This window comes from Artemia sp. Qi Xiang Cuo, chromosome 14, assembly GCF_049724085.1.
Source record: "Artemia sp. Qi Xiang Cuo chromosome 14, ASM4972408v1, whole genome shotgun sequence".
In the NCBI taxonomy this organism is placed as follows: Eukaryota; Metazoa; Arthropoda; class Branchiopoda; order Anostraca; family Artemiidae; genus Artemia; species Artemia sp. Qi Xiang Cuo.
This window is the reverse complement of record NC_142807.1, coordinates 19,678,691-19,694,649: the sequence shown is the minus strand read 5'-3', so window position 1 is coordinate 19,694,649 and position 15,959 is coordinate 19,678,691. Positions and strand designations below refer to the sequence as shown.

Genomic DNA, 15,959 nt, shown 5'->3' with positions numbered 1-15,959 from the left:
GCTGATACTTTTTAGGTGAAAATCGCGAAGTTGGTGTCAGTAGTGAGTTTTATTTTAAAGGGTTCAAAGTAGGGCTATACAAAAATTTGACATTTAGATTCTAAAATAGTTGATGAGGGTACAATTTGTTGAATTAAAACATGCTGGAGCATTGTTAAGACATGATCGATGCCACTGAAGAGGGCTAAGAGGCTGAACAGCTGTTTATGCATGTGGGGGGGGAGGTATACCCCGTTTAATTTCCAGATTTTCATCATTTTTTAATAGTTTTCTATATTTATCTCATTTACCTACTATTTTGAGACGGGGTCGGTGATACTGGAGAAGACTGAGAGTCTTAACATCTGTTTAGACATGTGAGGGGGAAGGGAGATAAGCCACCTTTAGTCTTCAGATTCTCATCATTTTTCAATAATTTTCTATATTTTTCATATTTACTTGTTAATTTTGATAAAATTTTAAATCAAATAGTTTTTGAACTACAAAAGTCAACGTGTCTGAGGATAGAAAGAATTCAGTTTATTTGTTTCTTATGGCTATTTTTTCTAAGAAAAACTTGCAAAAATGGTGCATGAAGTTAAATACTAATCATATCTGTGTGATCTAAACACATCTCAAATTTTTGGGTATGAAAATTATAAAAAAAAAGTTAAGTCCAAATCCGCTTTTGGTAATTGAAAATAAAAGTTGTAAAGTTAAATAAATAAAAAAATGGATTAGTTTTATTTTGGACAGGCGAACTTACGTTCGATTTTTCACCTTTGACCGAGTAGCTCTGAAAAATTATAATAAAAAATTACTGGAAAACATAAATAAGGCGAATAAAACAGATTAACCCTCTCGCAAGCGCTGGTGCTTCTTGAGGACACTTCGCCTTAACCAACCTCCAGCTGATTGTAACCCAGTTAGTATCAACAGAGGTCAGGTTGGATGGAATGAAAGGACATTGGCCCTCGAAAACCAAAAAGAAAAACGTATCGAGGTGCCATGAGCAGACCTGTAAACGTAAAACACGTTTAGAATATCAAACTTCTGTTTGCCCTGAACCCTTCAAATGTTTTCAAACGCGTCCATAATAGGCAGCGTCCACATATGAGGATACTTCCAAAACTGACAGTTTTTCAGTTTTATGTCTTTTCTGAATAAATATCTGAAATCTTCGCTATTCATTGTTCTGTAAAAAGTGTTTTCAAAATGTGATTCCGAAAGATTTTGAAATTCGCCCGCGAGAGGGTTAATTCCATCCCTGGTACATAAAAAAATACTTTAAAAATTTTTGCTTTCATGCTACAAAATTTTTGAACAATAGAGTAAAAAAAAGTTCATAAAAGAATGAATTTGAATACCATAAATTTAGAAAAATGGAAACAGTGGACAAAAAGTGCAGCTAAGTGACTAAAAAAAGTAAAAAAACCTGAGGCATCGAAACCCAAAATAGATCAGACAGAGAGATGGCGTCTAAAAACACCAAGGAAAAACAAGCAAAATATATTGTTTACCTTTTTGTTAATCCTAAATATCCAGCTCTTAATGTTGGGATAATGATTGTGTGACACATGATCAATTGTGAAAACTGGTCCGTATTTTACTGATTTTCGGGATTCTGGCCAAAAGGATGGGGAATTCTAAAACAGAAGATATATCAGCATTAAGAGGCGAGTGCAAAAACCCTTTTTTTTCTTTTTTTTTTTTTTTTTGTTCCGTATTGCAAAAAACAAGCCTTTTTGTGTTCTAAATAAGTTTTCCTAAACAAAACGATGCTAAGCTCTTTAATGATATTTTAATTTCAGATAATTTAGCGCAGAGCAGAAAGAAGTCTGTCCAGTTTGTTGGGCATTGGTACTCAAAAATTTTAATTTAACTGTCGGCTAAGATATAGTTCAAAATATTCAACACATTTCAAGTAATCAAAAATTTCTTGCATTCACAAATTATGTTTTGTATTGATACTTATATATTTATTTATTTGTTTTATTCCATTTTCTGTTGTGTTTCATATCTACTTCTTGAAACATTTCTAGCTTCTATTGTCAGGAGCCAATGTCAAGTGCTTCTCTGAAAGCCAATAACAGGCTTTGTTACGCGGACAGACTTTTTTTCAGTGCAAGGCTCTGTCTTGGTCATCCACGGTTTGATCCCGTTGAAGTCATTTCAATGGCCCGCTTTCAGTCAGTGTACGAGGAATGCTGGCTTTAAACTCAATCATCGTAATTGTATTATATCAGAGGCGACGCTATAGCGTTGTCAGAGGCAATGCCATAGCGTTGCCTATAGTAAAGGCCATACGGCTCCAATGTTTTATTATTATTAATTAAAAAACCCTTTTTCCACAAAATAAGTTTTTCAAAGAAAAGTAAAGAATTTCATTAAACCGAAAATGAGCAAAATAAAATCAAATAATCTAACAAGCGTGAAACTATCACAAATCAGCATTGATAAATAAGTGAAACCCAAAACGAAAAGAAATTACAATAAATAACCGAGTCAAACTCGGTTAAAAACGAGCAGAAATTAACATGAGTAGGGCTCAAAACCCCTATGCCGTCCCAAGGCCAGAACATAATTTGCACTTTACTGAAAAAATATAAATGTTTTTCTTTTATAACTTTAATAAATCAAATAATATTAGCATTTTAATTGATAAATATCAGTATATGTATATTACACTGACAATGCACATTCATTTGTATTTTTTTTCAGTAAATTGTAAATTATGTTCTGGCCTTGGGAAGGCATAGTGGTTTTGAGCTCTACTCATGTTAATTTCTGCTCGTTTTGAGTTTGACTCGGTTATACCCTTACTCGTTCTTGGGATACTGCTGAGATGCCTCATTGGGAATTAGCATTAACACAGTGCATTTTGATTTAATCTTAAGGCAACATTTAGTTTTTTAACATAGTGGGCAAATTGGAGGGTGGGCGTGGGAGGGGAATTAGTTGCCCTCTAATCACTTTCAACTATTAAAAAGGGCACTAGCCCTTTCTATTTTCAATCGAATGAACCTTTTTCGAAGTTTCTAAAACAACTCTTTCGATACGAAGTGCCCTGGTCTAAATAAAAAAAAAATAATAATAATATATTGTACCCACATCGCTCTTTACTATAAAATGTCCTTTCAATCGCTTTCGACTATTAAAAACGGCAATATCCCTTACAATTTCCAATCGAATGAGCCATTTTTGAAGTTTCTACAACATCGCTATCTATAAAAACCATATATGCCCCCAGGGCATAACTTACAACCCTTGCCCTGAGGGCTCTGAGGAGGTTATCATCCCCAAAGACCTAATTTGTAAAACTTTTAATTACGTTGAAAAAAATGGCTATCTAAAAATTTTAATTGGGTGTGTTCGGGGAAAAGGTCGGCGTGAAAGGGGGGTCAGTGGCCCTCCAATCACTTTCGAATATTAAAAAGGGCACTAGCCCTTTCAGATTCCAACTGAATGAGCCCTTTTTGAAGTTTCTATGAAAGCGCTTTTTATAAAAAATTATATACCCCGAGGGTAAAACTGAAAACCCTGGGGGCATTGGGGGGATTATCATCCTCAAGGACATAATTTCCAGACATTGAGATACGTTGATCTCAAAATTTTGATTGGATGTGCTTGGGGAAATGGTGGGCGTGAGAGGGGGGTTACTTGCCCTCCAATCATTTTCGACTATTCAAAAGGGCACTAGCCCTTTCAATTGCCAATCGAATGAGCCCTTTTTGAAGTTTCTATGACAAAGCTTTTAATAAGAACCTTATATGCCCCAAGGGCATAGCTTACAGCCCTTGCACTGAGGGCTGTAGGGGGAATGTCATCCTCGAAGATACAATTTCTCGACCTATCAAATGCTTTGAACAATATGTCTATCTCAAAATTTTGATTGGGTGTGTTTGGATAAATGGTGGGCGTGGAAGGGGTTTTAGTTGCCTTCCAATCACTTTCGACTATTAAAAAGGGCACTAGCCATTTCAATTTCCAATCAAATGATCACTTTTTGAAATTTCTACGACAACGCTTTCTAAAAAAAACTTACATGCTCCCAGGGCATAACTTACAACACTATCAGTGAGGGCCGTGGGGGGGAATGTCCTCCTCAAAAACATAATTTCTATTTGGAAATCAACTACACTGAACAAAATGGCTATTTCAAAATTTTAATTGGATGTGTTTGGGGAAATGCTGGGCGTGGAAGGGGTGTTAGTTGCCTTCCAATCACTTTCGCCAATTAAAAAGAGCACTAGCCATTCCAGTTTCCATTTGAATGAGCCCCTTTCGAGTGAGCCCCTTCGATACAAAATGCCCTGGTATGTAAAAAAAAATCGATACGAAATCCCCCAAACATTTTTGGGGTTAGTTGCCTTCCAATTACTTTCAACTATTAGAAAGGGCACTAGCCCTTTGAATTTCCGGTCAAATGAGCCCTTTTTCCGTTTTTAACGACAACGCTTACAATAAAAACCTAATCTGCCCCCAGGACACAACTTACAACCCTTTCCCTGAAGACTGTGGGGGGAGTGTCCAGCTCAAAGATATAATTTCCGGACCTTTCAACTACTTTGAACAAAATGGCTATCTCAAAGTTTTGACTGGATGTGCTTAGGGAAATTTTGGCCGTGAAAGGTGTGTTAGTTGCCCTCCAATCACTTTCAACTATTAAAAAGGGCACTAGCCATTTCAATTTCCAATCAAATGAGTCCCTTTTGAAGTTTCTACGACAACGCTTTCCATAAAAACCGTACATGCCCCCCGGGTATAAGTTACAACCCTCGCCATGAGCACTTTGGGGGGGGGTTGTTATCCTCAAAGACCTAATTTCCAGAATTTCCAACTATGTGAAAAAAATAGATATCTCAAAATTTTGCTTGGATGTGTTGGGGGAAACGGTGGGCGTGAGAGGGGGTTAGTTGCGCTACAATCACTTTCGATTATTAAAAACGGCACTAGCCCTTTCAATTTCCAATCGAATAAACCTTTTTTGAAGTGTCTACAACAATGCCTTTTAAAAAAATTTTATATGCCCCCAGGGCATAACTTAAATCACTTGCTCTGGAAATGATCTGGAAATCAACTACGCTGAATAAAATGGCTATCTCAAAATATTGATTGGATGTGTTTGGAGAAATGGTGAGCTTAGAAGGGGTATTAGTTGCCTTCCAATCACTTTCAACTATTATAAAGGACACTAGCCATTCCAATTTCCAATCGAATGAGCCCTTTTGAAGTTTCTACGACAACTCCTTCGATACGAAGTGCCCTAGTGTATAGGAAAAAAAATAATAAATAATATATTGCGCCAACATCGTTCTTTACTTAGGCATTGCTACTGCGCTGCCTATGATTTATTATTATTTTTTTTCCCAGAGGCACTTCATATGGAAGGAGTCGTCGTATAAATTTCAAAAGGGGATCATTCGATTGAAAATTGAGAGTTTTAGTGTCCATTTTAAGGGGCAAAAGTGATTGGAAGGCAACTAACACCCCTTCCACGCCCACCATTTCCCCAAACACATCCAGTCAGAATTTTGAGATAGCCATTTTGTTTTTCGTAGTTGATTTCCAGATAGAAATTACGTTATCGAGGAATACACTCTTTCCACAGCCCTCATGGCAAGAATTGTAAGTTATGCCCTGGGGTCTTATGAGTTTCTTATAGAAAGCTTTGTCGTAGGAACTTCAAAACGGACTGATTCGATTGGAAATTCAAAGGGCTAGTGCCCTTCTTAATAGTCGAAAGTGAGAGGAGGGCAACTAACCCCCCTCTCACGCCCACCTTTTCCCCAAACACATCCAATCAAAATTTTGAGATAGCCATTTTGCTCAACGTAGTTGAAAGTTCTGAAAATTATATCCTTCAGCAGGACACTCCCCCCAAAATCTTCAGGGCAAGGGTTATAAGTTATGCCCTGGGGGCATATATGGTTCTTATAGAAGGAATCCTAGTATAAACTTCAGAGATGGCCCAATCGATTGGAAATTGACAGTTCCAGTTCACTTTTTAGGCATCAAAAGATATCGGAGGGTAACCAGCCCCCTCCCTACGCCCTTTTTTCCCAAATGCATCCGATAACACTTTGAGATTAGCTATTTTGTTAAAAAATAGTTCAAAGATCATATGACAAAAACTCCGGTGTCAACACAACTCGCTAGGGCCCGGGGTCAGGCTTTGCAAGTTATGTCCTGGGGGTATATATGGTTCTTATAGAAGGGATGCTTGTATAAACTTCAAAGAGTGCTCATTTGATTGGAAATTGAAAGTTCTAGTTCAATTTTTAAGTTTAAAAAAGAATGGAGGAAACCTAGCCCCCCTCCAAACTCTTTTTCCTCAAATCCTTCCGATAAGAACTTTGGGATAGCCATTTTTTTAAAAATAGTTCAAAGACCAGATGACGAAAACTCCGGGGTCGACACTTTCCCAAGGGCCCTAGGGCAGGCGTTGTAAGTTATGCCCTGGGGGAAAATATGGTTATTTTGGAAGTACAAAAAAACATACAACAAGTAATAATATAAATCAATACTTAAATTTTAAAGCGAGCAATGCTTAAATTGAATATGCAAATCAAGCTTAAAACGAAAGAAAAATATTTTGCTATTCAAGTATAAATGAAACTCAAAACGAACAGAAATTAAATAAAGAATGAATGCAAACAATCATACAAAAGATACTAATGAAAACGAATAAATAAATTTTAAAACGAGTGAAATTTAAATTGAATATGCAAATCAAGCTTGAAACAAAAACAGATCACTACAAACAAGAGTTTGGGTATTGCTTCCTTCTCTCACTGTAAAAGTTTAAAACCTACTGCGTCATAGCGCTTTACTGAAAAATATATGTGTCTTGAACATTCTTGGAAAGTATAAACAAAATCAAAATGAAAATTTGATACATAATGATATTAAAGTTAAAAGATCCATCAGTTCAAGATTTTATTTCACTGTAATTTTATTTTCATTTTCGATGCTGTAAGAACTGGAAAAGAAAATATTAGGAATATAATTCGTTTTCAGTGAAACGCCAATGATGCAGTAGTCTTCAGGTTTTTACAGTTAAGGAAGGGGACAATTTTAGAAGTCTTGAACAATTTTAGAAAGAACTAATAAATTAAACTGAATATTTAATGTATAATTATATTAATTGCTGAAAGATCATCAGTTCAACATTTTACTATAATTTTAATGTTCATTCTCAATATTAAGCAAAAAGAAAATATTATAATACAATTGGTTTCCAGTAAAGCGCCATGACTCAGTAGGTTTTAGACTTTCACACTGAGAGAAGGAGGCGATACCCAACCTCTTCTTTTTAGGGTTTTTTTTTCGTTTCAAGCTTAATTTGCATATTCAATTTAGATTTCACTCATTATAAGGTTTATTTATTCATTAACATTAGTATCTACTGTATGTTCGTTTGTATTGATTGTTTGTCTAACTTCTGTTCGTTTCGAGTTTCATTTATACTTCAATAGTAAAATTTTTTTTTTTTCGTTTTAACATTGATTTGAATGTTCAATTTAATCGTTACTCACTTTAAGATTTATTTATTAATTTATATTATTACTTGTTGTGTGTTTTTTGCTATGATTGTTTATTTAATTTCTGTTCGTTTTGGGTTTCATTCATCCTTTAATAGTAATTTCTGGTCGTTTCGAGTTTGAATTTTCACAGGTATTTGTTTCTGCTGATCTTAAGTTTAAAATCGCCTTTACTTTTCTTTGAAAAACATCTTTTTGGAAAGCTTTTTTTTATTAATTAACCTTCAAACGCCGTCTGTATCTATTATCAACCTACTACTTTTCCAGAAGCAACGTTTTTCCGCTGCCTATAGTAAGGAGCTATAAGGCTTTAATTTATTATTTTTTCCGAGAACAACTTCATATGAAAGGGTTGGGAGCAGAAACTTTGACCGGATTTATTTGATTAGAAATTGAAAGATCTAGTACCTTTTTGAAGTGTTAAGTGATTAGGAGGCAGCAAGTGCCCCTTCTACGCCCGTAGCTTCCCTCCCCCAAAAGATACCCGGTCAAAATTTGCCGATAATAATTGTGTTCAAAATAGTCTAAATGTTAAATAACAATGCCTCTGGGTATTTTCATTGGGTTTTAACAGAGTCTGGGATAAGTGAACTGTATTTTTTTCCAAACTCAGAAACGTGAGATTAGAATTTCTTTTGCAATAGTCAGCGACAGAAATAAACAGGAATTTATTAAGAGTTAGAGACATATGAGATTTTCAAAAGTAAGAGACTCATGAACTGAATTTTTAATTGCTGTTTTAAATTTAAATTGAACATGTTTCACGTGTTGTAGAAAACCAATATTATCTGTGGGTTTCGTACATATAAATTGTCTAAAAACATGTTTCATAAGATGCATCAGTCCATATTATCTATGAGTTTTATATTTCAATAATCCAACAATATGTTTCATAAGATGCAGAGAACAATTACTTATTTAAATGGTGAAAAGAAAATACTTCGTTAGTGTATGAACGTGAATTTTCACGGGGTTTTTACCAGAGTCTGAGACAGATTAATGGAATTTTCAAAAGTTAAAAAGACACATGAACAAGACTTTACCGCAATGTTATTATGCTTGTAATGAGAAGGGAGAGTTTCAGTTTGAAACGAACGATATGGACAAACAAAAATCTCATGAATTCTTGCTACTTTGGGAAATAAATCGTTGAATAGTTGACTAATTTCAAGAGTTGACTGTGCAGTAGAGAATCCTCAGTCACAGAATGATTTGTTATATAATGAAACAGGGCCCTCTAACAAAATCCAAAAACACCCTATACAAAATTAAAAAAATTCTTACAAACAACAAAATAGTTCTTACAAAATACAAAACACTTGATACAAACCCCAAAATAGTCCTTACTAAATGCAAAAGGAGAAACCTGTCATGTCAAGTGAGATCAATATGAGCTATTTTATGGAATGGTAGTGAAAACTCAGTATTTTTTATTTACCAAAGTCTGAGACACATGAACAGAATTTTTTTTCTTGATGACATTCCATTACCTTGGAAAAGAAAAAAAATGACTATTGTTACGTAGTTACATAAGCTATCATTACAAAAAAGGAAGTATCACCTTTTGATTTGGCTAAGAAAAAACCCCTTTCACATTTTTTTGATAAAGAAAAAAGAACTGACTAATATTTGATAATATCAGGTGAGTTTTTGTAACATCAGGTGAGTTCCGTTACGTCTAACTGTTGCCATGTATTCATTTACTTTCATAGTTGGCAACATTTACTTTACTATCTCAAGTGCTGCCATTTATGTTACTACAGTTATAGATGGCAGAATAACTTATTTTTAAGCTAGGTTACATTGAGGTAACTGCTTTTAAGTGAGTTTCCGTTTATTTAGCGTGGTGGGCCACGCAAACTGATCCTAAACAAACCTAACTTAAAAGCAGTTAACTGACAGGAATTCTTCACATTCTTTGAGCAATAATAGAGAATATTCGTAGAGAAGAAATAGAACATACAAACCATCATCATCGTTCTGGATAAAATCAAATTTATCCATTTACGTAAAATATCCTTACTGATGGCTCTTTTATGAGAATGTTTGTTTTATATTTGCAATAAATCTGTTTTTTCCCTATAAATTTGGTCTCAGATCATGTCTAGGATCCAAAATAATATTATCATTTCTGGAATTTCTAATGGATTTCCATCAATTTCAATTTAGTTACTCATCATCCATGCCAAAAAAATCTGAATTCATTTACTGGAATTTGTATTTTATTAGGATACTTAGAACACTGGAAGTCTTCAAAATTTAAAGGATGGATATCCTCCTTACACTTCTTCAACAGCAGGAGAGACCGGCTATATCTGGTGCACCTCTATATCTGGGACATTCAACTTTTTAGTGTCTTAATGTCCTGTAAAAAATCTTAAAATGCAAATAAAGAAGTGCAATCTAATGGCCTACATGAGTGAGGTTTGGTCAAGATGACTGAAAGTTTTTCAACAAATTTGAAAAAGCAAGTTTTTACGGTTGTTTTGTAATTCTTTTGAGAATTTTCAATACTTGGCCATTCCTGAACACCTGAAGGTAAGATATTCATACTGATTTCAGGTGATAGTGTATTCATGAAAGTTTAGAAGAAGTTAAGATTTATAAGTTTACTAGCGCTATCTTCGAGAAAAGCGAATAAATCCAAAAACGTTACTCCCTGGTGGTACTCCCTGGTGGGAGTACTGGGAAAACTGGTATATTGATAGCTGGGATAACATGTCTAGCACATTCTTGCTATGTCCTAGTTATGACAGAGTATCCCTGTATATATATATATATATATATATATATATATATATATATATATATATATATATATATATATATATATATATAAAACTTGAATCAATTATATGGGTCCACTATCACCTAGGCTATCAGTATTCTTAAATTATTCAGCTTTTAAGGCTGAATTATTCAAGCTAATCCCATACTTGGCCTAATAACAAGATTATGTTTACATCGATTAAAGCGAGTTTTTCCATTTTCAATTATTAATATTCTTTATCATTTTTAAATAGAACCATACCTAAGATATTGCCCCATTATTTACCTAAATATATTTCCTAATCATTTTAAACCCCTTCAGATATTGCAAAATAAAACTATAAGAATCCTTGGCCTTTTCTTTTATCGTCCTACACGACTTCAAAAGTTTTAAGTCTTTCTGAAATAAAAACTTTATTTTTATTTCTTCATATATTAAACCTTAGTCAACTTAAGGGTTTGCAATTATCGCTCTGAAATTATGATATTTAGTCTCCAGCGAGTCATTTTTATGAATCACATATTCTTGTTACCCCCTTCCGCTCTCTCGCTTCTTCGTCAGCTCGTTTTGGAGCGTATAGAATCCCCTCGGTTAAACGTGAAAGAGAAAAATTTTCAATAAGATACCAAATCCATTTTATAGCTAATAGGAAGAAATAGAATACTAAATTTAAAAATATTAATAGCCGTTCACTTTTAAAGACAAAATTAGTAAAATATATTATTAACCATTGATGACGGGGTGATTTTACTTGACGATTTTTTTAGTATTATATTTGGAATTTACTATGCTTGGATAGCTTCATTTGTCCCTCTCCTTCTATATGTTATAATGTTTTTGGTTTATCTTTTTAGCCTTCTTTTCGAGCTCACCTCCATGCTGGCTTTACTGAAATATTTGTGTTTGTTTATTTTGTGTTAAATAAAAATCTTGAATTTGGAAAAAAAGTTAGAAATTTCGATGAATAATTGTGATCTGATTAATGCAAATTTCTTACCTGAGATGGTGCTGGATTTGTCAGGACAACAACTGAACTGCATTCAAAATCATAAACCATTGACCAGAAATCACCTGTCGTATGAGGCAGTGGCCACTCTGTCACAATATATTCTTTTGGACGAGAGTATCCCTATATTAACAAAGAGACAAATAAAAAAAAACAGATCAATAACAACCTATCAATAGAAAGAACAATAACAACCAATAGAAAGTTTAAAAACTATAAGTGGATAAAAAAACTATATGACACCTTTTCAGTCATATGTCATTAAGTGGATGATTGATAATGTAGTGATGTGGATGGCTTCACTTAATTGTGTAGTATTATAAGTAAAGATGAGTAGTTGGGTATCATTATAATTAAAGAAAGTAGAGATCTAAAATGTAGATTAACCATGGTCCGGAGTGTTTTTTTTTTCCACAGTTTAAAAAGTTTGGAAGAAATTTTGCTGGTGGGGGGGGGGGGATCAAGAATTTTACGTGGGAAAAACTTTCCACAGAGGGGTTCTCCGTGGGAAGAAAGAATTTTCTATGGAGGGGGAGCCGGATTTTCACGCATAATTTAAAAACGATCAGAAATTAAATACAAAAAACAAGGTTTTTTCAACTGAAAGTAAAGAGCGCCGTCAAAGATTAAAATGAAATCATTAAGTATATGAAAGGGGCTGCCCCCTTCTCAATACCTCGCTCTTTACGCTAAAGTTTAACGTTTTGTGCTGATTCTTTAAGAATGACCCCTGAAAAACCAGGGTTACGCTAATAAGCTGATTTAATTAGAATAATGATCTTTTTTTAAGCTCAGGAAAGCTTTAGCGTAAGAAGCGGGGTATTGAGAAGGGGGAAGCCCCCCTCATATAATTAATAATTTTTTCTTTTTTTTAAGTTTTGACGTTGCTCCTTACTTTCAGTTGAAAAAGTTTTTTTTTTATTTCATTCACTCGTTGAGGTTGCTCCAATCAACCTTAGAATAGAGGCAGAGGGATCTCTCCAACGAAAATATCGGTTTCTACAGTTTTTTTTTATGAGTTGGAAGTGATTGGGTGGAACTACTCTTGCCTTTTTCATCCAGGATGATTAAAAAAAAATTTTGTGTCTTACGTTTTCAAATTACGTTTTCAAATACAAGTTACGTTTTCAAATATAATTACGTATCAAGTTACGTTTTCAAATATAATTACGTTTTCAAATACAAGTTTCCTCTGCCATAACATGTTTCGTCCCTAAAATGTGGTACTATGCCACTTTCTAGGGCTACAATGAAAGAAAGTTAGGACAAATTTTACGGATGCAGGATGGCAGATTGCCAAAGATTCTTCCTTTTAGCCATCCATCTGGGACCTAATGAAAATTAGGTCACCCCGAGAGGGCATAGGAAAAGGTCATAAGAAAGGATTTAAAAAAAATTAAACTTGTTTAGATGAGGTAAAGAATGAAGCTTTGGATATACTGCGGTAGAGAAGGAGTGTGCACAGCTGTGTTGGCTTAAAGCGGCTTGCTGCAACAGTGCTGTTAGCAGTAGTAGTAGTGTCATCGGAATGTACACAACTACAGAACTTCGGTTTGTTAAATAATATTATCATCATTCTTTCACACGTTGAGACTGCTTCAATTGAATTTAGAATAGAGGCAGAGGGGTTTTTTTCAACAGAAATATGAATTTCTAGTGCCTTTTTAGTGAAATGTGAGTGACTGTGAGGAACAAACCCTTTTTTTGCCTTTTTCGTTCAGGACGGTTAAAAAAATTTACCGCTTTGAAAATTACGTTTTCAAGTATAATCTTTTCTCGGCCAGAATAAATACGTTAAGCTCGTCAAAATTAGTAATCATAAATTTTACTCACTTTTATTAAATTCAGTGCTTGCCAAAAACTAGGCAGAATTGATTTTTACTGTCATTTGGCAACACGGATTTATTATATGAAAATCGTTTTCACCAAAAAAAGACCTTGGTGTTTCAAAAATATTTTATCATATTTTCTAAAGCTCAGTTCCTTACCGATGCCAGGGGTGATAAATTCCCAAAGGCCTAATATATCTACAAAAGGCAATAAAAGAGCTAAGAATATTAAAATTTATTTGTTCAGGGACAAAAATAGTAAATGTAATTTGATGATTCATTTTCTTACCTTAAAATCTTACACTTGTGCAGTGAGTTGATGACGTCTCATTTCCAATACCGTTCTATTATAGTGTCTTTATTTTATAGATTTCTAATTACAATCAATTATTTTTCTATTTAAATTTTCTTTTGGATAATATTTAGCTACAGCCTTCGACGTGTGCGTGTGTACTAGGGTCTTAAAAATCTCTTCGTACGTTTTACAGGGATTGTCCAAGTATAATAACTTAATCAATTATTTTAGAAATTTTAGAAAATATTTTTATAAACATAAATGTTTTATATATCATAAAACAAAAATATTTTAGAAAATTCCAAGAAATTCCTTAAAATTTCCAAAAACCCCATAGAATAATATTAAAAAAAAAATACTGCTCACAAGAGGGGTGAAAGCAGGAATTTATTTCCAGGAAATAGAACCATAAATATAAAAACTATGGAAACAGAATTAAAACTGTTAGGACGTGAAAAATGGCACGGTCAGTACTAGCTTCCCTTTTCAAAACATGTATGCTCCCTACTCACTATCGAAAGTTACATAAATATCATTGGCTTCAAAGCATTGTAAAACAATCGGATTTCGGAATCACTTATAGAAAAAGCAATATGCCCGTAATGGATTTTTTTTTCCGTGGCCATTCCGTATGGAAGGAGTGGTCTTAGAAGCTTCAAAGGCAGCTCATTCAATAGGAACCTGAAAGTGCTCTTTTTATGCTGTTCAATGAATTGCTCATTGAATTGCTCAAGAGCTCATTGAATTGCTCATTGAATTGAATTGCTCAAGAGTAAAAAGTGATTGGAGGGCAACTAGCAACTGTCCCGTGTTCTTGTTTGCTAGTCAGCTATTCCAGCCCCTCCTGTATCCCAGCCATTACATACTGGTGCTGGTAATGGTCTTGGGTTTAAAAAAAAAGTATGGATTTGATACAATTGAACCTTTGATTTTTTTTTTCTTCGATTTTGATAAAGGATGTAGTTAATTACCCTTTCGGTTCTTTTTCTTATGCTCTATATTATAGACTGGAAGAGTTTAGGGGTGTTATCCCTACTCTTTTTTGTGGAAATTATTGTACATTTTTAGTTCGACTTGGTTTTTTATTTCAATTTTTGTCCATTTTAGGATTCATTTATTCATCCGTATCAGTATTCTCACATGAGTGTTTAATGTGGTTATTCATTTTATTGTATTTGCGTTTTGTGTTTCATTTATTTATTAATAGTAATTTTTTCCTTTTTTTATTTTGAAATATCATACGATTTTATGTCTGCTCGTCTTTGGCTCTTCACTTTTCTTTGAAACTTCTTTTTTTAGGTTTTTTTCTAATTATGTTTATATAATAAATGATCAGTTAGTTTAAGATTCAAATCATAATCCTCCAACTTGGTGTTTGGAATAATAAACAATTTTTCTTTCTTTTTTTAATCTAACTAAAAGATTTTAAATTCGCCTTTAAGTTTTCGTACCAAAAGGTTAAGACGGTGACAAACAAGAATAAATCTTTCATAAATCATTTTAGAACGAAAAATCCTTAAAAAACTTACATCTACAAAGACCGCATTGATGTAATCCGTAAAATTATTTCCTTGAAATGATGATAGATATGGACGAAAATTGTCAGCTGAAATGGAAGAATCACAATAAAAAAAAGAGATGATTCGCAATAAATCATTTCCCTTTGACAGCAAAAGGTAAAAAAAAAAACACTTTCCGTCTTTCCGGGTAGTATAGTATAAGGTTCTCCAATTTTGACACGTTCTCTTTTTCTCTGATTATAAGATTAAAGCACAAAAGCTAAAAATGTGTTGAGGACCTCTATAATCTATACACAGTTTATATGGTAACAGATGCATTTTTTTGATAAGAGAAAACAAGTTCATATGATAAAAGCAAACTTATAGGAGCATTGAACCGACAAAAGTATTCTGTTCTTTTAATTACTTACGGGATTGTAATGGAGTGGGGAATCCCTTTCCTACGCTTTAAAAATTCACAAACCACGGGTCTAACCAGGAAAACTTAAGAAAATCCTTTCCTCTCATTTCTCCCCCTCCCAAAAACGGCAAAATATTTATTAGATTATATGTGGTAATTTTCTTTGCTAGTTTATTTTGAGGAAATAGTTTCAGAACAGATTCATAGTAAAAATCCCTATTTTTAAAGTATCAGAGCTTATTTTTTATAGATGGACAAAATTTTGCTAAAAAGGCTCTTTTTACCAGCGACTCTACAGGATCTTTCCTTATTTCGCTGGACAATGCGATTTAAGGTAATTTTAAGGTAAGGCTAAACATGAGAGGATTCCACATTAAGAAGAAATAGCAAACACTAAAATAGCAAAAACCCGTATCAAAGAATCAAAAATTATCACTCAAATCAGAAAGACTTAATGGATTGATCTCTAGAAAAACAAGAGGAAAATAATCTAATTTTGAACATATTTGTATGGTAAGTTTCTTTAAAAAAAAATTAATTCATTCTGTGTCATTTGTGATTTACTGAAGACCATATACAAATGAGTTCCTTTTTTATAATTGCGTCTTCCAATAAA

At 33.6% G+C, this 15,959-nt stretch overlaps 1 protein-coding gene across 1 annotated transcript in view; it reads right to left on the bottom strand.

Moving 5' to 3' along the window:
• The window catches only part of Ptp36E (protein tyrosine phosphatase 36E), a gene marked incomplete at its 5' end in the record, with an annotated part of 274,732 nt that overhangs the window by 84,612 nt on the left and 174,161 nt on the right, over positions 1-15,959 (bottom strand). Inside the window, 3 exons of the mRNA XM_089099875.1 lie at positions 1,500-1,625; positions 11,291-11,422; positions 14,953-15,029. Of these exons, the coding sequence (XP_088956001.1) occupies positions 1,500-1,625; positions 11,291-11,422; positions 14,953-15,029 (335 nt within the window). The remainder of the gene's footprint in view (positions 1-1,499; positions 1,626-11,290; positions 11,423-14,952; positions 15,030-15,959) is intronic.